The 23,777-nt window shown below is 44.3% G+C and overlaps 2 protein-coding genes across 3 annotated transcripts in view; one reads left to right on the top strand and one right to left on the bottom strand.

Annotated features, from left to right (window-relative positions):
- Window positions 1-10,972, top strand: part of DOCK7 (dedicator of cytokinesis 7) — an 81,590-nt gene extending 70,618 nt beyond the window's left edge. Inside the window, exons 41-48 of one of the 2 annotated variants that reach the window (XM_042819474.1) lie at window positions 838-852; window positions 5,256-5,381; window positions 6,291-6,380; window positions 7,118-7,354; window positions 7,754-7,897; window positions 8,747-8,853; window positions 9,811-9,978; window positions 10,452-10,972. In XM_042819474.1, coding sequence (XP_042675408.1) covers window positions 838-852; window positions 5,256-5,381; window positions 6,291-6,380; window positions 7,118-7,354; window positions 7,754-7,897; window positions 8,747-8,853; window positions 9,811-9,978; window positions 10,452-10,494 — 930 coding nt within the window. In that variant the 3' untranslated portion in view covers window positions 10,495-10,972. Of the gene's footprint in view, window positions 1-837; window positions 853-5,246; window positions 5,382-6,290; window positions 6,381-7,117; window positions 7,355-7,753; window positions 7,898-8,746; window positions 8,854-9,810; window positions 9,979-10,451 lie in introns of both variants that reach the window. The other variant, XM_042819475.1, reaches the window with a different exon arrangement.
- Window positions 10,973-12,080: 1,108 nt separating this feature from the next.
- On the bottom strand, window positions 12,081-23,487 carry USP1 (ubiquitin specific peptidase 1). The gene is made up of 8 exons (XM_042819476.1): window positions 23,313-23,487; window positions 22,356-22,479; window positions 21,894-22,001; window positions 21,274-21,434; window positions 20,033-20,751; window positions 19,139-19,309; window positions 17,928-18,129; window positions 12,081-14,528 (listed from the first exon to the last, which is right to left on the bottom strand). The coding sequence occupies exons 1-8, from the start codon at window positions 23,480-23,482 to the stop codon at window positions 13,799-13,801; spliced, it is 2,385 nt and encodes a 794-aa protein (XP_042675410.1). The 5' UTR covers window positions 23,483-23,487; the 3' UTR covers window positions 12,081-13,798.
- Between the last annotated feature and the right edge of the window lie 290 nt (window positions 23,488-23,777).

Raw genomic sequence — 23,777 nt, 5'->3', positions numbered from 1 at the left:
GTTTTCTCTCTGTGTGTATTTGACTTAAGAAACTTAGGAGAACATTGCATACCAAGTTTTATTGTGACTTCAGAATTATCCAAGCGTTAAAAAGTTCCAATCACGTGCCAGTTAATTCTTTCAGATGTTGTTTTAAAATGTATTTTGCATGCTCTGTTTCTGGGAGAACCACTGTTTCTTGCCTCTAGCCTGGTAGGTAACGCAGAGGATGTTGGGAGTTTTATTTGCCTGTTAGAATGGTAGCTAAGCTGTTGAAAGAACCTTTTTAAACTTGGTGCAAAACCCACCAGCATAGGTGCTGAGCATTTGATGGGAGACATCAGACTTCACCAGCCTTCACAAAGCCCAGCAGACCTCAGCTAAGCAGGGGATGAGAGCACTTGGCAACTTTCTAGAAGCCTCTAGGAGATACTTGATGGGTGCATGCCTTCATTGCAGGCAGGTGTGGGCAGTAAGTGCCAAGTGCTACTCTGAGCCCCCACCCCTGCCAGCTTTCTGGCTGTGGGCTGCTTGGTGCACTGTTGTCTGTTGGTATACTTACCCTTATGCTAACAGTGGATGTCAGTCAGTGCATCAACTTCCAGCTGGTCTTCAGCAGCTGAGGGCCTGATTGTTTCCCATGTTCTGGCACTGCCAGGTTTGTGAGGTTGAATGAACCAATAAGAAGCAATCATTGGGCGTCATTCTGGGCCAGAGAAGTCTGTTTTGGTTGCATGATGTCTTAAAATCATTGAAACCATTTCAAGTTTATGCTGCCTTACATTGATGGTCATGTTTTGGCCTTTGGACTTTTTTTTTTGTTTCTGTGACATGCGCTTTTTACTTTTTATTACACAGAGTACTGGCTGGGAGGTAGGTAACTCCATTTAGTTAGTAAAGAACACTAATAGATTTATCAGATGACTCACGCCAATGCTTGCCCACATGTGCTAGTTGTGGGTATTTCTGTTGCTGTCTGCTGTTAAAACTGAATTCATTAACCAAAGAAATACCAATAAACCGATCGTGGTCGTAGTAGGAAATTCTTCATAAGAAGCTGTAGGTAGTGCATGGATGCTGATGTATTCCACTAATGAGGTTCTTTGGTGAATGAGCCACTGTATCATCACTAGTTTGTTTTTATAATTTGTTTATATTTCTTTTCATCAGCATCAACATCCCTTCATGCCATATTTTCACCCCACCCACAGGGGTCGATTTAAGCAATAATGCTCAGAGGTACTGGAATACAAAACTGGTTTATCGCATGTGCAAACTGTATCTCAGACAAGAGGCTCCTTTATTCTGTTCATTTAAGAACAATCCGTTTGTTATGTAGCTGTATCTGGCAGTAAAACAGCTCAGTTGTGTTAACTGGAGTCAGTTTTGCTGCTTCCATTTTTGTAGAGGCTGGTTGTTCCCATTTCTGCAACGATACACCATGAGAACCACATGTTGGCTTAGAAACAAGCGTAGCAGTCAGCTTCATCTGGTGCTGCACCCAGCACAGACGGTTGGATCAGTGAGGGCCCAGCCCAGCTGACACAGTTGGTACACGAGTGTCAAGAAGTCGCAGAAGAAACTTTGAATGGTTCATGAGTGTTGCATTATTCACATAGACTTCAGCTGTCTGGTTAGTCTCTGCTTTTCTGTGAATCAGGCGACTCAGTGTGAGCCATCTCACCCCAACTTTCCATCACAGCAGAGCATTTAAGCCCACACTGTCTGATCTGGGGCCAAGATCAAAGTTTCTTTGACTTGTGTGACAAATAATTTGGGCTGATGATGTCTCAAAGATGGTTTTTAATTGTGGCCCAGCAAGAAGTGAAATTCAGTAGCTTGAAAATAGCCCCTGCTATTGAAGGACTGGCCCTGTAAATCATTTGCTTGCTCCTGTGAGAAGTCCCAGCAGGTGAGACTTGGAGTACATCACGGGAATGTCAACCATCCACATCCAATAGCCAATGCACGTGAAGGCCTGTGAGCATCTATCTTGATTAGTCTGCCCCTAAATCGACCCCTGAAGAAAATTCTGTCATTGGTTATGGTTCTAACATCACTCAGTCATGTTTTATTGCATGGTAAAAGACACCCATGGTTTATGTTCTCGTCTGTCATCGTGCTCTTTCATTGCCACACTTTTCTGATCTTTGTGCTTCGTAGCTTTCAGATTTGTTGCATGTTTTTTTTCCTTTTTTTTCCTTATTTTTGAATACCTTGATTGATGCTCACCCTTTTTTTTTTTTTTAATTTTAAAGTTTATTTGCTGCCAATTTGCTGCTTGTTTGTTTTTTGGAATTTCCCTAATTAAATACTTTCTGTTTTCTCCTCTATCGCCCTGGTTGCTGACCCTCCTCCCCACTCTTACTATTGTCTGTTGTGGTAAGTTCCTACTTGTGGATTTGTTGGTTTTTTTTTTGCTCCCTCCTTCCCTCTTCCCCTCCCCACCCCCTTTTTATTTTTTGTTTTTCTCTGTGGAAATCCCAGTTTCATTGTAGCAACAAGCTATGCCAACAGCAGGGTACACCCCATGTGTCCCAGGAAAAGCAGCATTGCCAACTATAGGCCTCAGTGTCCCAAGTGGCACCAATGCCTTTGGAGTGGTGGGCTCTTCTGCTCTGCTCTTGGTTTTATAAATATCGAATCCCTTTTTTGTGGGTTTTGTTTTTGTTTGTTTGCTTGTTTTTTTCAGCATACAAAGTGATGTTGCCTCGAACAGCAGCACTCCAGAAACAAAAAAATATTGAAAAATGCATATTGAAAGAGTTGCAATAGTTGGCAATGCTGCAAAGGACCTTGGGTGAAATTGGGCAAGAAAAGAGAATGCTTTCTTTGGTAGAAATGGTTGGATTTTGCATTCTGCACAGTGTGTATGAAGGAGTCACTTTCCCTCATGCATATTTGGGGCTGGCTCTGCCTGCAGGCAGCTGCAGCTCTGCTGGTGGAGAAAGCAGAGCAGAACTCCAGTGTTGGATTCTTTCGGATCTTGTTGGCAAAGCTTTTTGTGTGTATGCAAGTGATAACTCAAACTTGATTCCCAGCAATTTTGAAAGGTATTTACCATGCATAATAACAAATCATGAACCTTCATATGTCATGATGGCTGTTATCTGCTCTGCTGGTTCTGTGATGGCTATTCAGTGTTCACCTTCATTCTCTTCTCCTCCCCAGGACCTATTATTTTTCAAAAAATAATAGGAGATAAAATGCTTTTAATATTTTCTCCCTCGTATCTGCATTTTAGCTCTTTTCAGAAACAAGACCATGGAGTATTTTTAAGTGACACGTTTCCATTTCAGTACTGTTATTCCAGAGACTTTGGTATAAGCTAAATTTCAACCTGGTGAGGTTTGCAGAGCCGTCTCCTGTTAACTCCAGGCAAGAAACTGAGCTCTCCTCATCCCATGGGGCTCACAGCTATTGAATGTCCCCAAGAGGCAGGGAATAGCCTGTGGGCCTTCGCTCACCTGAGGAGTGTTTCCATGCTGAGATTGCCAGACATGGCCTCAGACTGGGAAACTGCCTCTACAAAGAGGATGGAGGCGTTCCTGCTCCACTCCTCCCACTGCAGACCCTTTCACTCCAAAGACACTCCTACAAAGCCTTGTGGAGGGCAGCATAAAGGGTTTGGTGCTTCCTTTGCTGGGGAGCTGTCACTGCTCAGCCCATGGCTGATGGCTCAGGGCTGTGTGGTGGAGATGCTCTGTCCCACCTGGGCCAACCAGTGCTCCTTCTCCATGAGGTCCTCATGATAACTGAATGTCAGCAACTGGATTGATAGGGGAAATTTGGTGCAGCTGGACTTCATGGTGATGGAGCATGCACTGGGGGCTGGATCTCACCTGGCTTCCCAGCCACTGGACTTCCCAGTCCCACATGGCTCTTATTTTATGCATTTAGTAAATGCTACCAGAACCACTTATTAATTAGAGCTGATAATAGACAGCGTTTTCTTCCCCTCTTATTGATATCTTTATGGCAACATAAACCAGCTGTAAGAAGTGATGTGCAGATGGCTGTGCGGCTCCTGCCTTGTAGGAACCAGGTTCTGCAAATGCTTTGTACCCCAAACCTCACACCCAAAGACAGGGCCAAATCCTGGTCAGTTCTGGTCAGAGCTGGGCACAGCTGAGCTCTGCCCTCTGTAGCATGGGGCAGGCAGCAGCCTTCGCCCCAAAAACAAGCATTGCCCACTGTGTTCTTCAGGCCAGCACCTCACTATAGCAGTGCTTCAGAGCTCTCCTGAGATATCCTTATTTACACTCCTTGCCTTCTATAGGCCGTGTTCACCATCATCACAATAGATCAGTTTTGCCATAGCAAAAATAAGAAATAAATAGCAGATAAGACTCATGTGCAGCAGCCAGGACACCACAGCTGCTCTCTGAACCCAAAGCAGAGCGCTGTGCACACGCGTTCTCACGAGAGTAAAGGTGAACATCTCACAGTTTCTTGCTGAAAAGCATTTCTGGTTTGTGCATGCGGAGTGAATTGTTTTAACAAGATTAGAGGTGTGGTTTATTTTTGAAGTGTTTTTCCTCTTTCTGTTAATCAGATTTTCTTCGTTACTTTCCAGCAAAAATCTTTCTGTTTCTCTTCTTTTTGTTGCATTTCTGGGCCAAATTCACCACTGGCTCAAAAGGAAGCAGGTACATGACACAGTGAATTGCATCTGCTTTCAGCAGGAGTGACTTTGGCCCTCCCTCCATCCTGGCAGTCAGTCCCTAGGAGGCTGTGACACCCCCAGGGCCGTGCGCTGTTCCAGCACTGCTGTGTGTGCGTGTGTGAGTGCCCTGGACATGGACATCAGCCCAACCCTGCAGTTAGCTCAGGGTGGATCGTGGGGCCCTGAAGGGCATCTCTAGGGGTGTTTGTGTGCTGTGTCCTCCCTGCGTGCTGCAGGTTGTCGGCAGCTATGGGCCAGGCCTGAAGTAATACCCAAATGTAGGAACTCACCTTTGTTCCCCAACATCCAATGCCCTCAGGCTCCTCCTGGGGTGGCAGAAGGCATTGCGGGGTTGGGCTGATGGTCATCCTTGATCCATATAACCTCACATTAGTTTGTAATTTCATTGCGGTGTCTGCTGCTAAGCGTGTTCATGCTGAGTTCCAGGTGTGTTTTTCTTTCCTTTCTTTCTTTCTATTTTTTTCTTGGTTCATTTTTGATTTCTTTTTTGAGTTTGCATAACGTCAGGAGCCCTCCTGCAGCCACACTTGGGTTGTGCTTGTCCCCACACTGAAACAACCTTTTGTTTGTCCAAACCTAGGATGGAAAGAGGATGTTTGGCACCTACTTCAGGGTCGGTTTCTATGGAACCAAGTTTGGAGACCTGGATGAGCAAGAGTTTGTTTACAAGGAGCCTGCGATAACGAAGTTAGCTGAGATTTCCCATAGGCTCGAGGTGAGATGATCTCTCTGTGAACTGCAGTTTATCTGTTTTCCATCTGTCATTCACAAATCATGAGTGCTGCAGACCTGCTATGATCACTTGAAGATCTGTGGCTTTTCACAGTGTTTGCATTTCTCATCAGCTGCCTGGTGCAGTGGGATGACTTAGGCTTGAAAAAAGGCTGAGATGCTTTCAGAATCCAGCTGTTGGAAAGCATTGCTTTTTATTCTCACGTTCTCACCTTTGCATATGTTCCTCTTCTCCTAGAGACAGTGCCCTTAACAGAAGCTGAGTTTCAGAGCCCCCAGAGTGGGCTTCTCAGGTGTCTGAAGTTTGTTTCAGCTGTGAGCAAGCGAAGGCAACTCTCATAAATCTACCTTGGCTTTGGGTGCCAATGTAAGCACCAGTTCGTTCCTCAGACCTGGCCCTGTTTAATTGCTGGAATAGATCTGCTCTCCTGTTGTTGCTCACGCTTCAGTTGCTGTCACATGGCACTGAAAGCAGCAGTGTTATCTGAGGTCTGGGCGCACGGAGCTGAGTTCAGACCCATTCATCCGGCCCAGCAGAGCTGCGCTCTGACGCGGCACCTGATTTCCAAGCAGATCCTGCATTGACCCCAGCTTTCAGTTGAGCTCACAGACACACAGTGAGCTCAGAGGTCTGTTCAAAGCCCTGCAGCACGTGTGTGCAGTTGGAAGGCTCCCGAGTTCTCTTGGCTTTCCGGGTGTTAGGCTCATTTGTTTCCTGTTGGCCCCGGAATGCGATTGATTGAATTCTCCTAGGTTCAGCAGATCACATTCAGCCCTGGTGCAGATGCGCTTGAAGGCATTTGAAGCTTCACCTCCCCCTTTGTCTCTCCAACCCCCACCTTTGATGGATGCCTATGATGCTGTATCTCAGTGCATTTGCTCTTGATTGTAGGGATTTTATGGAGAACGGTTTGGTGAAGATGTGCTTGAAGTGATCAAGGACTCAAATCCTGTGGACAAATGTAAACTAGATCCCAACAAGGTAAGAACACGAGTACAGAGTCAGCAGTAGAACTGGTCCCGAATGTACATGAACATGGTGGGCCAAATCCTTGCCCTGGATTTCGCCAAGTAGGTGATGTTTCCATGAAGAGAGCTAGAGAACGTCTCAGAGAAGAGAGGTGGGGAAAATCTTCCCAGCAAAGGAGTGCAGAATGAGCTGTTTCCTTCCTGCCCTGTGATGTGTCCTGTGGGCTTGGCAGAAGGGAAGGTCAAGAGACAAAGAGACACTGCAGTCTCGGGCTGCATTTGCCTGTCTCTGTAATCTCTATGAAATGCAAGGAAGGAAGGGAGTTTTCCATTCACTGGCCTTGTAGGTTTTTTTTGTTTGTTTGTTTTTTGTTTTTTTTTACAGCTGTAACATTTTATCATTCTTGTCCTATGTCTTTTAAGCTCCTTTAGGCGTAACAGAAATAATGGGAGCTTGGCTAGGAAATTAAGACTCCAGTTTAGAAGAAGGTATTATCTGCAGAGGAAGGGAGGAAACACTTCACGTGAAGAGCTTCAGAGGAGAGGGGCAGAGTGCTGTATCTAGTCCAGAAGGTGCTGAGCACTCACCAGGCACTCCAGCAACATCAGTGTGACGTTTCTGAGTAAAGGCAAGGAGCAATCCTAGTTGTGGATTCTGTGATAGTTGTGCAGAGGAGTTACACCAGGCTATGGCAGCGCAGGGAGTAGAGGTCGTCTCATCTCTGCGCTTACCTGGATTCCTTCCTGCAGGCATACATCCAGATTACCTATGTGGAGCCTTACTTTGACACGTATGAGATGAAGGACAGGATAACTTACTTTGACAAGAACTACAACTTGCGGCGCTTCATGTACTGCACGCCCTTCACCCTGGATGGCCGAGCTCACGGGGAGCTGCACGAGCAGTTCAAGCGTAAAACCATCCTGACAACGTCCCACGCTTTCCCTTACATCAAAACCAGGATAAACGTCATTCACAAAGAGGAGGTGAGGCCTGCACTTTGCCCAGCAGACATCCCCACAGCTCTCCTTTGAAATATTACACAATAAGGGAAGTAGATGTTGCTGAAACTCTTGCATGATGTACCTTGGTACATCATTTGGTTAAACCCCAGGGCCGCACGGAGTCATGGATAGAATTGTAGAACCAGTTGGGAAAGGTCTTTAAGATCATCCAGCCCAATCCCAGCCCACTGACTGTGTCCCTCAGTGCCACGACCCCACAGCTCTGGAACACCTCCAGGGACAGTGACCACCTCACACCCTGGGCAGCAAGTTCCAATGCTTGTCATCCCTTCGTACTGCCACACAATATCTGTCCTGTTGGTGTCCTCTGCCACTTGTCTCCACTGTAACAAGTGTCCTGTGTTCTGGCTGCTTGCTTAGATCATTTTGACACCCATTGAAGTTGCCATAGAGGACATGCAGAAGAAAACACAAGAATTAGCTTTTGCAACTCACCAAGACCCTGCAGACCCAAAGATGCTGCAGATGGTGCTGCAGGGATCAGTAGGTACCACAGTGAATCAGGTGAGAACCATTTTCTGAATTGGAGACAAGTGGGGTTGTGTATTGCTCTGCTCAGGCACTGGGCCTTATTTCCAAATTACTGTGGGGTTTTTTTTACCATTCAGTCTATGGAATGTGTTCAAGATCACTGATGGGTTTAGACCAGCTCTGGGTAACTTCGCAATTTGACTAAGAGTCCTGAAAACATGGTTAGATCTGGGAAGTGGCTGAGTAGATAGAGATAGCCCTTCTCCCTCATTATCTGTCCCTTCCTGGCATCTGCAGTCACTTCTGACTGCTTCTCCTCCCCCTGTTTAAAAAAAAACATGAGATTTTATTGCTTCACCTTCAGTTAGCTGGATTGGTGTTTGGCACTGGGATTGTGTCCTGCTGTGGTTTTTGAACAAAGTGGAAAGTGAAGCTAAGAGTGGAGAAACATGGAGGAAAAAGTGAGCGAATATGAGTAAACCTCCACTAAGGAACAAGCTGGGAAAAACAAGGCTGGAGTTTCGAGTTCTGGGCCGAGTTCACAGTGCTGGCAAGGACTTGGTTCCATCTGCATTGTTTAAACTTAGTTGTCAGTTCTGCAGAGTTTGTCAGGATTCATTGTAAGGGAAAACAAATGCAGAATCTGCACACATTCTCACCCTGTTTTCCAAAAGCAGAGTTTTATTTTTACAAATGCCTAAAAGCCACACAGCAGTCATGATGTCTGGTGATTTATGCCAGATCTACCAGCTGCAGTTCTTTAAGATGCATGCTGTGAGGAAATAATGCTGCGTTTTACAAATGTTTCTATGTGCAAGAAGTTTCTGCAGTGAGTGGATGTGACAGTGCTGAGAAACTTACTTTTTCTCTCTGCTCCTAAAGGGACCATTAGAAGTTGCACAAGTTTTCTTATCAGAAATACCCAACGACCCAAAGCTCTTCAGGCATCATAACAAACTACGGCTCTGTTTCAAAGACTTCACGAAAAGGTATGGAGTGTTGTCTTCCAGCTGCCAGGTGCCTGTAGTACTGCTGCGCCAGGCAGGAGCACTAACACAGGGGCTGTGTGGGAGAGGAGTGCTTGTGTTGTAACCATCTGCCTGGTTTCCATACGCAGCTGTATTCTCCCTGTTTCTCTGGTGCTGCTGGTCCGTGACTTCCATCAGGTCAAGTGCTGAAGTCATTTGGCTTTGCTGAATATTGGGAAGGAATTAGTGATCACAGCTCAGTCGTGACCAAGTGTTCCCATTTCAGAACACAGCTAGCCACACTGGCACAAATGAACTCACAGGTTGGCAGGGCCAGGAGGTCTGATTTCGTTCTGATGTGAATTTGTCCAAGCCACATGGAAGTACGTTGGCAGAATTCTCTCAAGGAATTATTCTGGCCTCTGTACTTTCCTCTTGAGTAATGCAAACTGCAGTCTTAAGCCAGTGTCTTTTGTAAGCAGTGAAGAATTAAAAGAATACGTATTGAAATGTTCAGTGCAGACAGATCAGTGGCAATGTAGTTTTTCCATATATACTAGGTGGTGGTGATGTTAGAGTTCTCTTCATGCCCTTTGTTTAAATCACATTTTTCCCAGTAGAATTTCCCAGTGAACATCTTGCAGGTCTGTCTTCACAGTAGGTCTTTAAATCTTGGACTGGAAGCACTGTGTGGAGATGGGCTTTTCATTTCTCTTCAGCAAAGATAAATGTAATTGGAGAATGAAACAGAAATAAAAACTGAGTTTCCACTCTGGAAATGGAAACTGGAAACGTGACACCCTCTCCTTTCCCCACGGAGGTCAGCTGCTTTAGCTGAGTCTTTATTACCCGAAAGACAAGATAGAAAAGGATACTGTGCGTCATCCCAGAAGTAGAGAACGAAAGCTGTTGTGTTATTAAATTAACAAATCTGTCCTTTTTTTACGTGCCCAAGTTTCACAGGCTTTTGTTTTCCAGATGTGAGGATGCTCTGCGCAAGAACAAGAGCTTGATCGGCCCGGACCAAAAGGAATACCAGCGGGAGCTCGAGCGGAATTACCACCGCTTAAAGGAGGCCCTGCAGCCACTGATAAACAGGAAGATCCCGCAGTTGTATAAGGCCGTGTTGCCAGTCACATGCCACAGGTGGATATTTGCTTTTACTTTTTCTGCAGAGATAAGGAGGGTGGAAAGAGGGGGTGTCTGACCTTCTTGTGAAACCTGTTCTTAATGTGGGGCTTCTGGCTGAGTCCGTCCCTTCTCCCCTTCTTTCCTGAGCTCAGAGCACGTCCCTTTCCGGGCAGTTCTGGTAGGTGGTGTTTGCTATGGTCCCTTTTGTTCCTCAGTTGGCTTAGGAGAACACGGCCCTGGTTCTGAGTTTGTCATGGAAGTGTTGGTCAGAGGAAAAGAGCAACGGGGAAGAGAAAGAAGCATTGCAAAAAGAGAAATTTGGAAAGAGTGTGATAGGGATATTCCAAGCAAATCTTTAAGGAGTGCAGGGGGTTTGTGCTGCTTCTCCTGTAGAAAACACTGGAAATAATTATGTATCTCTCATCTGAAGAGGCTTCTTATCTGACCCTGAAAAACACAAGCTCATCGTTGTGTTTTCTCTCCCTCAGAGACTCCTTCAGCAGGATGAGCCTTCGCAAAATGGATATCTAAACGAGTTAAAAACCAAAATAAAAAAGCACTTAAAAGTAAGGTTTTGAAAAGAAAGAGCCTTGTTATCAGCGCTGGGAATCAAAGAAGTTTTATTGTGAAATAAAACTTGGACTTCATCCTGGACTTCCCACACACCTCCTCCTCCATCAGAGTGTTCAGTGGCCAAAACAAATCATTCTGAATTGTCAAATGTAGACTTACTTTATCCATGTTTGAGAAAAAAATCCAAGTGGTATCCAGAGTATTGGTGATAAGCTGTAAAGTTACCTGTTTTTTAAGGCATTTTTATGACTCAAAGGTACACTTAACGCATTTACCTTTATTTATAATAGCATTCTCTAATGTTAAATTTATTTACTTTTAGTTCATATATTTAATTTATATTAGGACCATACACAAATGCATTTTTGAAGTTTTTAATGTAGTGATGATGGTTATTTTGATGGTACTATTAAATATGTGAATGTTTACACTTTAATTCCCTGTGCTGAATTGGACTTCAGAGCTCACCATCCTTGGGGAAGCTTTTCAGAACGAGGTAAGTCTTTACTAACACTTCTTATCCAAGCTGTGATTGTTGTACTGTTCCTGCCCTTTCTTCTTTGTAACTGAATACAAATTGCTGCTAAGGGAAATAATTCCAGCTGTCACCAGCAGCAGAATCAAGGCACACCTTGCTGGTGCTGCACCTCTCTTGGTAGCGGTGAAGGAGAGTTCCAGCACCATCACTGCACACACACCAACTAGAAGTCCAACTACAGTAACCCAGTGTAGTGTCTGTGCAGTTCAACTCAGCCACTTGCAGTTAGGCTGCTTCTTCTGGCCCTTTTTCAGTTTAAAAACTAATTTCAAGACAAGAACAAAATGATAAAGTAGATGAAGTGAGTCACGAGCGTACATGGGCAGCAGTCGTCACGTTGTTAATTGTGTGATGAAAGGATCTGTTGTAAGGCAGTGATGTTGGTGGCTCACACAGAACTTCAAGGAAATTGATCTCCAAGTTGGAACCAACCCTACAGCCACTCAGTCTGGGTGTCTTTTTTGCTCTCTGCATTGAAGCAGGTCCCTTGGGAGGCAGGGCAGTGGTTAACTGCAGCTCGCTCGCTCTACATAAACACCTAAACAGCCACACAGAAATATGCATGCGTAGGTGAAAAATAAAAACATACTGCTATGTTGGTGAGAATAACAAGAAAAAAAATATATGTAACTTTCAGACAGGAGCCCTTAAAGTTGCAAACACAATTATACAGTCACCATTTCGTAGTTGTAGGAGTTTGGAGCCTGACATGGGTTTTCTGTTGGCTTCTGCTGTGCACAGTCCCAAGGGGTTGCTGGATGTCTTTGGGGCCACATTAAATGTAGGACAGCAGCCACTGGGGCAAGTTAGCTCTTCAGGAAGGCAGAAAGTAAGTGCTTCCTTTGAATAAATCCCAGCAACAACAAAAGACCATGTTCTATGTATGTCTTTATGCCTTTTCCTCACCCAACTGTAGGAACAACATAACTTTTATTTTCAGGCTGAAATTCAGCAAGCCCCCCATTGCAGTCAGGAACAATTTATAGCAGGCAAGGTAAGCTTTCAGTTCTATTTTGCTATTCTCTTTAATGTGGATACTCATTTTAGACAATGAAATTATTTGGTATGGTTACAGAGTCTCATGGCATTTGTAATTCATCTCTGCAGTAATTACCAGACAGCTGTTCAGCAGGAGTTGAGTCCAGCCCTTACTGCAGCTTTCTGTTGGAAGCACAAGTTTCCTTGCTGCATAACTCTAAATCAAACCTGTACAAAAAGCAGAGGTCTATCAGAACAGATGCACCAATGTGACTTTCATGAGTTCTCTCAGTGTTTATGTTACAGTGTAATAAAAGATTGTCAAAGAACAAGGCACTGGAGAATAAACTAGGTGCAGGGTTCTAGGGCTTTCCTTGTAAGTTAGTTATCTTGTATTTGAAAAAGCTTAAACATACCCTAAAAACCAGGGCATACTCACACGTTGTGCATCTCCCTTGTCTGTCCCTGCAGCAGCACTTCATGCCATTCCATACAGTGCAGCAGTGACACCAGCACACTGCATGCCATACAGTTTTTAGTTCTCTGCAACTTACAGGATACTGCTTAACCTTGTAGCATGCAATATGTGACCTGGGATTGTTTCATCTCTACTACCTTGTGTCAGACATGCCATTTCTTTTCACAGTAAACTTACTTCTCTTCCCCTTGCCTCCAAGCCTTACTTCTAGTCATCAGGTCCCTTCCCAGCAGGGCATGCTATACAAGAACCAGATAACAGCAGGGCATGCTCTTTTCTAAAGCACTCCCTCATCATCTCTTTCATTCAGACAGATACTTTCCCAGCCTTTTTTGGTAATGATGCCCAACCACGTCCCCTCTTTCCTGTCCCAACACAGAAGTCTGATCTAATCATCTCCAATGCAGACCATATTGTTCTTCTTTTATTTCATATATACATTCTCAACAAAGCATCAAGCCAAATGTTTTCACTTTCCCACCTTCCAGTGAGCTTTAAGTACAAATTAACTGTTATATGTTCACCACTAAACTCCAAATCCACCCAAACAGATATGCATATTAAAGGGCTTTCTTCTTAGGAAGTACAAAAGTATTTTAATTACACTACACACTCTCTGTTTGGAAGTATTATTAATCACACCTATTTACACACTTTGCCCATTTAACATCAATGCAACAAGATGCAAATTAGACCATTCAAACATTCCTGTTAAGTTCAGTTCTCTTTTTTTAACGTGAACACTCTTTTCTTGTGCTTGGAGATGCACAGAGCAGTATTAGAATTGGCTAAGGAGCATTTTGTCAGTAAACCACATAGATAACTCAAGAACTATATATGAAGTATTACTTCCCAAGTTACAAAAATACACAACTTCTGATGAAACTTGCTAGTTAATATACATTTAGTCCAGAATATGAATACAAATAACTTTTATTAAAAAAAAGCTAATAATACAAGAAGGCATGTCTGAGAACTAGAGCTGTGTTAAAACCCCACTACTGTGTATTGTAGGCATCCTTTAGGAGCTATACAAACTGGTATTTCTAAAAGGTAATATCACTATTCTCCAGCATAAAAGTTACTAGGTGAGTTAAGTTCTACGTCATGGTTTATGAATTCAAGTTGAGCCACTTACACAATGCAAAGAGCAGAAATGTAGGATCCAGTAGCTTCAAAGACAAACATCTGTTTCTTCCAAGTAGTTCTGATGCAAACCAGACACCAGGTGTATGCGAGTCCTTAATATTTACAGTCAAAATACAGTATCACTCTACAATTTTCTTATAAAACAGTAGGTAAGGAGTTGATGTAGACGCTGACGTGGGAGAAAGAGAATTCAGGAAGTCCTTTTCCTCTGTAACTTTCACTTCAGAATCATCGAAAAGCAACCATTTCCCCTCGTACTCTTTCAGGCTCTGCAGGACATACAAAGCTTTGTTTTCCAGTCCACTGAAAGCAACCCCGTTCTGATGGCCGTGCTCAGTGCTGCACTCCACACTTCCGTTAGCAGGGGCGGACTCGGGATTTCTGTTCTCAGTAACTACATTGAGAACCTTCTCGCTGTTTGCTGGTCTGTTGTACAGGTCACAGTCAGACTTGCTCTTCTGTCCCCCAAGAAGTCCGACAGCTTCCATGTTCTTTTTGTTCAGAACTTTACCTGGCTGCGCATTGCCATTGACTCTAAAAGAGACTTCACCGTTGTCGTAGTCTTCAGCAACAGTTCTTGCTTCCTCCTCATTCAGTGGCTCTGGTTTAATCGTTTCGCACGTTTGGGCGGTGATGAAGTTTCCCTTGTCTAACTCGAGGCTGTTGAGATCTGTGATTTTGACAGAAGCTGTGTAGTGTCCACTGCTAATTGTAATGCCACTGTGCATCACCACTGCAAATAAGCCATAGGTGTCATTGGTTGGCTTCGTGCTCCATTCTTCCAGCGACAGTTTGAGCGGCGTCAGTAAGGGAGTGTTTATCTTCGACAGTCCACCGTAGCAGTCAAACCTTCAGAAGAAAAACAAAGTTAGAGCCCTTGCTGCTTCCAGCACAGCACGTACAGCTTTCAGTGCCCCAGGCATCGAGTCTGCTTTCTCACACCAGAGACACACAGCAGAACTGCAGTGAGAAGCTGCTCACATTTCTACTTGTTTATCGCAAGCATCTGTCCCAGGCAGCCCTGTTCACTGAAGGCATTTTGACAAGTAAGGATATTGTTAAACATGACAGCTCCATAGCTGTGTGTTTTCACTACATAAGAGACTCTCTTTGTGAAAACTACCAGCTACAATAAGCATCCAGTAGTGAGAAGTGAGCTCTTCATTGCACGGTTATCATTCATGATTCTGGGATTGCATTTCCTTGCAGACATTGACCTGCTGATCAGAGAACATTCATTCCAACATCCAAGGGACAGAGCGAGCAAGTTGCTTTGCTTCCTCCCACATTTATAGAAAAAGATAGCAATAAAACAATACATTTTGTTATTCAAGTAGCTTAGCTGTCACTCAAAGACTGTTTTTACTATAGTAAATACAAGTGACAGTTTTCTAGGGATTATTAAGTTAGTAACTTATTGCCAGGAACCTCTCATTAACTGCCTTACTTTAATCAGTTTCTTTAAACAATTCTACCTGATTTAGTTGGGTGAAGCATCTTGTATTCCACAGCTATTGAGCATTTGTTCATAGTTCACAAATACACAAGGAGAAAAGTTTCAAGTCCTTTCATTGTAATAAAGAACTTTTGAAGAATTCGGAGGTGTTGGAACTTCATCACCTCTTTTGCATTACTGCATATAACCTGAGCTTATGTGATTGATGTACTGCATCAGCCCAACATAATTAACCTCTTCATTTAATGATGGTGTCCCAGTAGATTCAGTCCCAGGTCCCAGCAGATTCAGTCTTTCTCAGCTGTAAAGATTTTATAGGGAAAAAGAGTGCAGAATGCAGACAAACCAAACCTGAGCTTGCAAAGAGCTAATTACAATTGTCCAACCTACGCTTTACTGTGAGAAAAGATGATCACAGAGTTGTAGGGGCTGGGATCTCCAGAGATCAGCGAGTCCAGCCCCCTTGCAAAGCAGGCCCCCTACAGCAGGCACGGTTGCTACTTTTAATCCCAGGAAAACACAGGACATTACTGAAGTCACAGGATATTACTTTTTGTTTTACAGGGTTTTGATCTTGATTCTGCCATGCTTTTAACAGTTTTGCTGATGTTCACCACCATAAACCCTTGTGCACACAAATGCACGTAGACGTGCACAGATGTGCTCAGTCACTCAAGTCTGATCAATTCCAATCCCTCCTCACCTTAGGTGCAGGCTCACCATGAACATTTCACTGCACCGAAAGAAACAGGAGGGTGTATCATCAGAATTAATACAGTGTAAGTCTTCTGAAAGGCAGGAAGAGGTACTCAGAGGAGTCAAGGAACAGGAATCGCTTACAGATGCTCCAGGATCAGAAATCCAGGTCCAGTGGAGCTCACAGGACAACTACATTACCCTAAAGCATGAGCAAGCAGGCTTTACCTCTCTTCTGGACAAGACCCAGCATCAGAAAAATTTGAAGAGGAGCAAATAAGAGAGATCTTCTCACATTATCTTTTCACGTTAGCTTTTGATCTTCTTAATAACAATCTGAAGACAAGAATGGCGTGCCAAGTGCCCTGCCTCCTCTGGCTCAAACACAACAAAAGCAACTTTGCAACTCCGCCTTTTGGAGCCATGAATCAGTGGAATTTCTCTTACTGTGTTGAATCACATTATCCCAGACCTTGAAGGCGTAAATCAATCTTATTGCAGCTATCTAATCCACAAGACACTGGACAACCCAAATACAGATTCGTAATGGTATCAGCATTGCTCTTGCTAATTAGCAAGTGCAACTAGAAAACTTTAGGGTCAGACGTTATTAAAAGAGAGAAACCGATCAGTGAACCACCTTACACAGCCTGCTACCTCTCACTTCATGGCTCTCTTGTGAGCTCAGGTCTGTTTGCAGCCAGTCCCAGTGTTTTCCCTCCCCGCCCTGCCCAAACAATTACTCAGCCCCAGGCTAGCACATTTTCACAGTGGCTGCTTTATTGTTAAAGAATCACTTTGCAAACCACCCTCTAATAAGGGAGCAAAGCCCTGCCAACAGCAAACATTTACTTATCAGCGCTTTCTGTTTCATTTCTTATTTAAAACTCAATTGTCCTGAAACTCTGTAGATCACAACCGAGGAGGTTTCCAACAGAGAACAGTTATGTGAACATTCTCAGTTGAAGAATGTTAGTTTAAGGCAAGAAGAGTTTGTTACTGCTTGTAGGACAGACTACTGCAGTCTCATCTGGGGAAATCAGTATTGTTACAATAAACATTACCAGTTTACCTAAGCAAACTTGGGAAAGCTCCATCAAAGCTTTCAATTCCAAACACACTGTAACAGCAGTAACTTCATGTGCTACAGTGTTTTTATTTACTATCCTTGGCTCTTCCCCACCTGATTTGCAGCGGTGCTTTATTACTCCAAATCAAGATGTTCAGACATGCCACTGTTTTGTCCAGAGTAAAATGTCCAAGCCAAAAACCAAGAAGCAATCTTCTACAGTTTCAGCTTCATCACTGTCTCCAGGACTGTGTCTGATTGTCCACTCTGATTTCCTTAACCTCTGGCTGCCAGCACTTGGCTGGAAATGCAGGACATGAGTAAAGGGCACAGGAAGAAGACCACAAGAGACTGCATACAGGTTTTGGACTTCTGAAGCAAGGATTTGAAGGCTGCCAGGACAGGAGAGGTAAGCAACTCAGCATGCTGCTAGGGAACCTGCAAGCTCCAGGTACTTCTCATAGAAGCACAGCAGCAGATGTAGGAACAAAGTGAAGAGAACAGCCAGGTTTTCTCTGTGAGCATCTCGAGTTGTATTTTTTGAATAACCTCATCACACAGCCACTCCATCTGGCATCAAAGCTACTCAGTAGCAACGTGACACCTTCTGACAGGTGCACAACGTAGTTGGCTTGTTCTGCTCTGCTTGTTGTGAGTGTTACTACACTAAACCACCTATGTTCTATGTTACAATCCTGAAATTGTGAGAAGAAAGGGAAGGAGCCCTTATAGAGATTAAGTTTTCCTTCTGCCTTGTCAGAAAGATACTCCTAACAACCGCTACTAATTCCACTTTCAACAAATCATAACAAACCACCTGTAAAAATTAACTATTTTCAAGGATTATATTAAGCTATTTCACAAACCATGTTGATGTTGTCCTCAGTAGAGCTTGTTCTAAAGTGCCCTGCGGCTAATCACTGAACTCCTATTTGCTATGTGTCAAGTGCCAAAGGTCCCATACACTTCCAGTACATGATTTCTCTTCCCACAGCAGTTTAGTAATAGAGTGTATTGGCATACTCACTCTAAGCCACTAGCAGCAAAGCACTTCAAATGAATTGTTATAACTTCAGGCATTTTATCAAATAAAAGGCTGCGCTCTGCTTCTGTGTAATGATGGCAGTTCTCGCAGAAGTATTTGTCCTCTCCCACAATCCTTTCCACGGATGCAAACTGTGAAATTGCCCACTTCAGAGTCTTCATTTCTGTTTTTGGCTCTGGAGAAACTGAAAGAGAATCATTACATTCACAGATACGCTATTACTTACATTTCCAAGGAATCCCACCAAAATAAAACCAAAACAAGATGGCATCAAGTTCTGCTGCGTTCCATAACTGCTAACAACACCGTAAAGAATCCCCAGTACGTGTGAAACAAAGTGCATTCAGCTCTCCCAGTCATTTCAGGAAAGGATGCAGGCACCACTTAATGCATACGCTTACTTATAACATACAGGCTTCCCAAATCTTGTCTTCAAGATGTGTGTACTGATCCCACTGCCACGTCTAGAAATAAGGCACATGTGTTTGAGACCAAGATTTTATTCCCTACAGGAAGCTTCCAAAATAATCAGGCAGCTCCCTTCCATTTCTTGCATCTCACCCCCCTGACAGCCTCCCCATTAATGAGGTCAGTGGGGAAGGCAAAAGGAGTGGGAGCTGCTCCGAATCAAGTCCACGAGGACTAAAGGTGATTTATTTAGAATTCAGAACATCACAATGTAACTGCAGCTGCACTTACTGCTTATCTTAAAACTAAGTATGGATCACTACCAGCTGTGGAACACACCAGGGGACATTTCCCACAGTGTTAAGGCTACGACAGTCCAGAAGTAATGAAAAATATCAATTCCTGAAGTAAATTTCATTTATTTTTAAGAAAAATGCAAATATTTCTTCCACTTATCCTTCAGTTTAAAATAATCTTTTATCAGGGAAGGGCAGACCCAATAAAAAGTAAATGCCTGATTATAAGCAGGAAAACACATACATGAGTAAGGACTATAAGCTGCCTGTTGCCTTTGGAGACCTGAGGCAACTTTAATACAGTCTGGATCCACCTATGTTATCAGTGCTGTGTTTGCAAAGTCAGAAGTTAATCAGGACAAGAGATAACAGAACAACCTCTAGTGTTAACCAGCACAAACAAGAGCAGTGTTCCTTGATAAACACGGCACTGTCCTCCCTCTACAGCCATCTGAAGCAGAAACACCAATCCCCCTTTTTGATACTTACTTTCAGAACTTTCTTCACTTTTAGAAAGTTCATCTTCTTGCACCGGAACACTGATGTCCTGAAAGTCCTCTCTTCTCTCAGTAAAGCACTCGCACTCCAAGCATCGTGTTCTCAGTACTAACTGGCCCTGGAACAATTTCTCCACTAGTTCAAAAACAGCCAACTCTGTACCTAGAGAAAGTATATGCCAGATCACTTACCAACATGTGTTTTATTCAAAAGATACTAAAAACCTGGCTATTCTTCATGGCAAATCAAGTGTTACAGACACAGTGCCTTAGGGCTTCCAAAAAGCTGCTCATCACGTGTGTTTTTCGGAGTATCAGAGAATCAGCATAGAATCATCATAGAATCACAGGACAGCTGTGCTGGAAGGAGCCTTAAAGCCCTACTGCACCCCTTCCCTCAAGAGTTGTGTTCTCCTGTTGACACTAACAAAATCCATACCTGTCAGCCACTTTGCCTACATCCTACAATAGGGAGCTACAGACAGAATACTGCTTGTAAGGACACAAATCCGTAGCCTGTAGGATTTCATTTTGTTTTCTCCTTTAAATAACATTCTTTTGCGTTTTTAATTCCCTTCCTATTTCTAGAGATGACAATCATTAGTAAGAATATTAGTGAGAATATAAACCTGGTAACATTTTTTACCTTGAACAGCGATTACACGATGTTAGAAAAAGACCTTTTATAATCTAAGCTAAACAAGTCAAGGTATAAAATGAAAGTTACAAACATGCAAAAATAAATTCATAAAAATATTTTTCAATTCCTGAAAATGTAACTCCATGCTTAGAGAGCTCTGCCTGCAATGCAATCTGAAGGTTGACTTCCAGTGCACAGTAATTTCCTAACCATGCTAATTTTAAGCCCGTTCACTTGTTCACCAACCTTCCTTTTTTGGTTCTTTTTCAGTTCCTTTTTCACTATGGCTTTCCACAGGAGATGTTGGTTCGTGACCACCTTCTTTAACATCGTTACCATTTTCACACTTGGCAGATGACTCTTCAAGCTCACAGTCATCGTACTCTTTCACCGGGTCTTTGGATCCCAAATTTGTAGTTAACTTCCCCAGACTATAAAATTTGGACAGAATACTTGGCTGTTTGCACGAGGATTTTAACCAGTTTAATTTAAGTCGTGACTTCTTCTGTGTTGGCTTTGCGCTCTCGTTCTCAGTGGAACACTTGGCAGTGGCATCACTTTGATTCTCTAGCTTTTCCCCCGTTGCTTTCCTCTTTGACCTGGTTTGTCTTTGATTTTCTTCTGCTGCAATTTGTTCTTTCGATACTTTGGACTTTTTCTTTGCATTGCCACCTTCAGCATCGCTTTTTCTCTTCCCATTTCCTTTGGGCAGCTTATCTTCAGCCACCTCTCCCCCGTGGCTACTTGCTGTGTTCTCCTCCTCCTCAGCAGAGTGGCCAGTTCCATTGCTCTCGGAATTTTGATTGATTTTTTCCTCCACTTTAGCTTTGGGCTCTTCCAAGGGCAGTTTATTCAGTTCTTCCTTCTTCAGTAGCTGACACGTTTCTTGAATATTACCAAGGATGCACTGCAGAACTTCCTGGGCATCGTGCTGCAAGTAGCCTTCGTACATAGGGTTGAGCTCTCTATTAAAGGTAAATAAGTACCAAAGATGAGCTGATCTTTACTAGAAAACGTGGCCAGAGACTTAAATTAGGAAACCTTTGCTATAAAAGCAGGGGGGGAATCCTCTCTGCGCCTAAAGAGAAGCCCTTTCTGGCACAAATACCCATGGGGAGGCAGTTACAGCCTTACACAGAAGGGCATATAAACATGCATTCAGTTGCAACCCAGCAGTGGTACTTCTCAAGTCAATGAGAATGCTTAAATACTTCAGAGGAAGTACTGCTTAAAATCTACTGCTGGGTTTCAATTCTATTCTTACAAAATCTAAACTTACTTCCAAACTTATGATATCACAGAGGCAGCAATAAACACAAACCTCCCCCTCTGAAATGTACAACTTCCTTTGTGTAATCACATAACAATGCCCCAAATCTACAATTATCTTCTCCCTTCCCACCCAGTTCTCTCCTGCCATACTGTACTGTTATAATGATGCCAAAACTTTAGGTGAAGATTTGGTGTTTGTTTGAGATAATTTGTACCTAAGGGTGTTCAGCAGCCTTCGTGGCTGAGTAGCAAGTTCATCAGTGTATTTCTCTGGGTTTAAAAGAAAGCTGGCTTGAAGCTGTTCAACAGAAAGAATCAACGAGTGCAAACTGCAGATCAGTTCATAACTTGCCAGTGGATCTTCTTTACAATTTCCCTGCAATGAGAATGAAGACACGTGCAGCTTTGTGTGTAACAAGCAGTTATGGCAAGTAGCCCCCACTTGGTTATCCAACAAACACTTGACAGATTTCTTTTTTCCCCACAATGGGAAACAGGTGAGTTTAGATCAATACACTGCTCTTTCGACAGCAGAAAAGAAACATGAAAGCCACAGTATGAACTTTAAAAGCCCAAGCTATCTTTGCCCGCAGACATCAGGTATGGTAATTTGAACAGAAATTAAACCAGTTCAGCCTTGTGCTTACAGGTTTACAGATGCTTTGAACGCAAGTTTAAAACTACTCAAACCTTTTTTTTACCTGAAATAGTACAGAAAACAACACTGCCCAACTTTTTAAGAGCAGAAGAAAACAGTTCAATTTTGAGAACCTTCCTGGCACACAGCCTCACCTGCACTGTTACATGGAAATGGAGGTGTACTGAGATGTGTTACCTTTTCTGCTTTTAGCTCTCCTTCATCCTTCAACGATTCTTTCTTCTTTGAAATGATATTATATAAATGTTTGACTCCCGTTTTAAAACCAGGACAAAAATATAATACCTAGAAGCAACAGTGGAAAACAAGACAACAATTGGTAAACCCAGTTATTCAACGTTACATCTCCATGCTTAGGACCCAGCCAGCTCTGCATCTCCCAAGGCTGCTGCTGCACAGTGCATGGGATTACTCATGGCAGGGAGGTGGCCCGAGTATGTAAACTGACAGATGACTCAATCACAGCAATCTATGGTGCACACACTTCCTGTGGTATCACTTTTCTTCCCCTCGCTGTAATTAGATTCCCTTTGTACAACATCCGGACATCTCCTCTATAATGTCAGACTAGGAAACCCATCCACTTGCACAAAAGCAGAACAGTGTGATATTTTTTGAGGCCCCAGAATGTGATCTTACCTGAAGAATGCTGTTAAGGTAACAGGTGTTGCCAAGATTATTCAAGCCCACAAAGGGCAACATGTTGTCCTTCTTCTCACAGCTGACAAGTGAGGGAGGCTGTGCTGCAGGAACAACCTGGTCACTGTCAAACAGAGAAAACAAAGCATAAGAGATCTGCCTGGCACACACACACACAACTCTCCTAGCCTCTACCATGTAGGTTACGGAAGATAAGGAGACAGCTTACAGAATTAATGATTAATACCCAGATGAAAACTGTGTCACAGTGTTTCTGAGTCTCCTTGGGGCTCCTCCAGCAACCTGACAGGCTTACAGGAGCACATACTTACTACTGCATGCACTTCCAACGCCTGCCCTACGAAACAGCCCACGAGCCTGACTGAACAACTCATCTAAGATCTCTTTCAACTACTTTCGCACACTCTTCATTCATTCGCAAGATAGCATCAAGAAAAAGCATCCACTGCTTATTTCCCATTGCTCCAAATCCACATTGCTTCATTACTGGACACATACCAAGAGGATAAACAGCTGAACAACCGAACCAACGACCCTCTGGTAACACAACAGAGCCGGGCCTTAAACCCTTCACCACCATACCTCGCTATAATCAGGCCATTTCTCCTCTCCCCAGTGGAACTTCCCCCCCGGGCTGTGCTTAACAGAGCCGATAGGCGCTCAGGGCCGGGAAGCTCGCTGTGTGGCAGCAGGGACTGCCGCTTCCAGCCACGCCAGGAGCAGCCCGAACGCCCAATATCCTTTCACTAAGACCACAAGTTGCATTTTAACACGCTTTAACTAACTCGGCACGATCGAAAGAAGAGAACTTTCTTCCAGCATCACAACTTTGTGCCAACGGAACGCTCGCGGCACCGCAACCTCGGCCGGGAAAGAGGGAAACGGCAGCAGGCACAGAGCGGGATCCCAACGGGCAGCACCCGCACCCCTACGTACATCTCTGCGCCGCGGAGCTCCGCGCCCTTCGGCTCATTCTCCGGCGGCTCGGTGAAATCCAGCGCTCTCTTCGCCTCTTTCTTCTGGAAAAGCTTCAGCGATAGCCGGTTCTTCCTGGACGGGCTGCCCCGCGGCGGCGCGCTGCCGTCGCTCGGGAGCACCCCCGGCATCTCCGGGCGGGCGGCGGCGGGCGGCGTGGGGCGGCCACCTGCCACACACACACACATACGCACACACACGGCGTCACCGCCGCCTCGCCCGGCCCTGGCTGCCGCCTCACCCCTCCGCCCGCCGCCCCGCTCCCTCCCCGCCGCCCTCGTGGCCCCACCGCCCCGCAGGCCGCCGGGCCGGGCCCTCCCGACGCCCGGCCGGCACGGACCGGCGGACCGCCGCCGCTCTCCTCACCGCTACATGGTGCCTCCGCCCGGGGGCCGCCGCCGGTTGCTATGGAGACCGCACGGGGCG

This window comes from Centrocercus urophasianus, unplaced genomic scaffold (assembly GCF_019232065.1).
Source record: "Centrocercus urophasianus isolate 14NV4802_14NV808 unplaced genomic scaffold, USGS_Curo_1.0 seq_18, whole genome shotgun sequence".
Classification (NCBI taxonomy): Eukaryota; Metazoa; Chordata; class Aves; order Galliformes; family Phasianidae; genus Centrocercus; species Centrocercus urophasianus.
This window is presented reverse-complemented; position numbering and strand designations above follow the sequence as displayed.

Bases quoted from the DNA above. Each gene is read 5' to 3' on its own strand.
- USP1 (XM_042819476.1), bottom strand. From the start codon at position 23,482: ATGCCGGGGGTGCTCCCGAGCGACGGCAGCGCGCCGCCGCGGGGCAGC. The intron at 20,752-21,273 runs GTACAAATTATC...TACCTTTAATAG, and splicing joins AGGCTGCTGAACACCCTTAG to AGAGCTCAACCCTATGTACG. The intron at 18,130-19,138 runs GTAAGTATCAAA...ATTCTCTTTCAG, and splicing joins AAGTGAAGAAAGTTCTGAAA to TTTCTCCAGAGCCAAAAACA.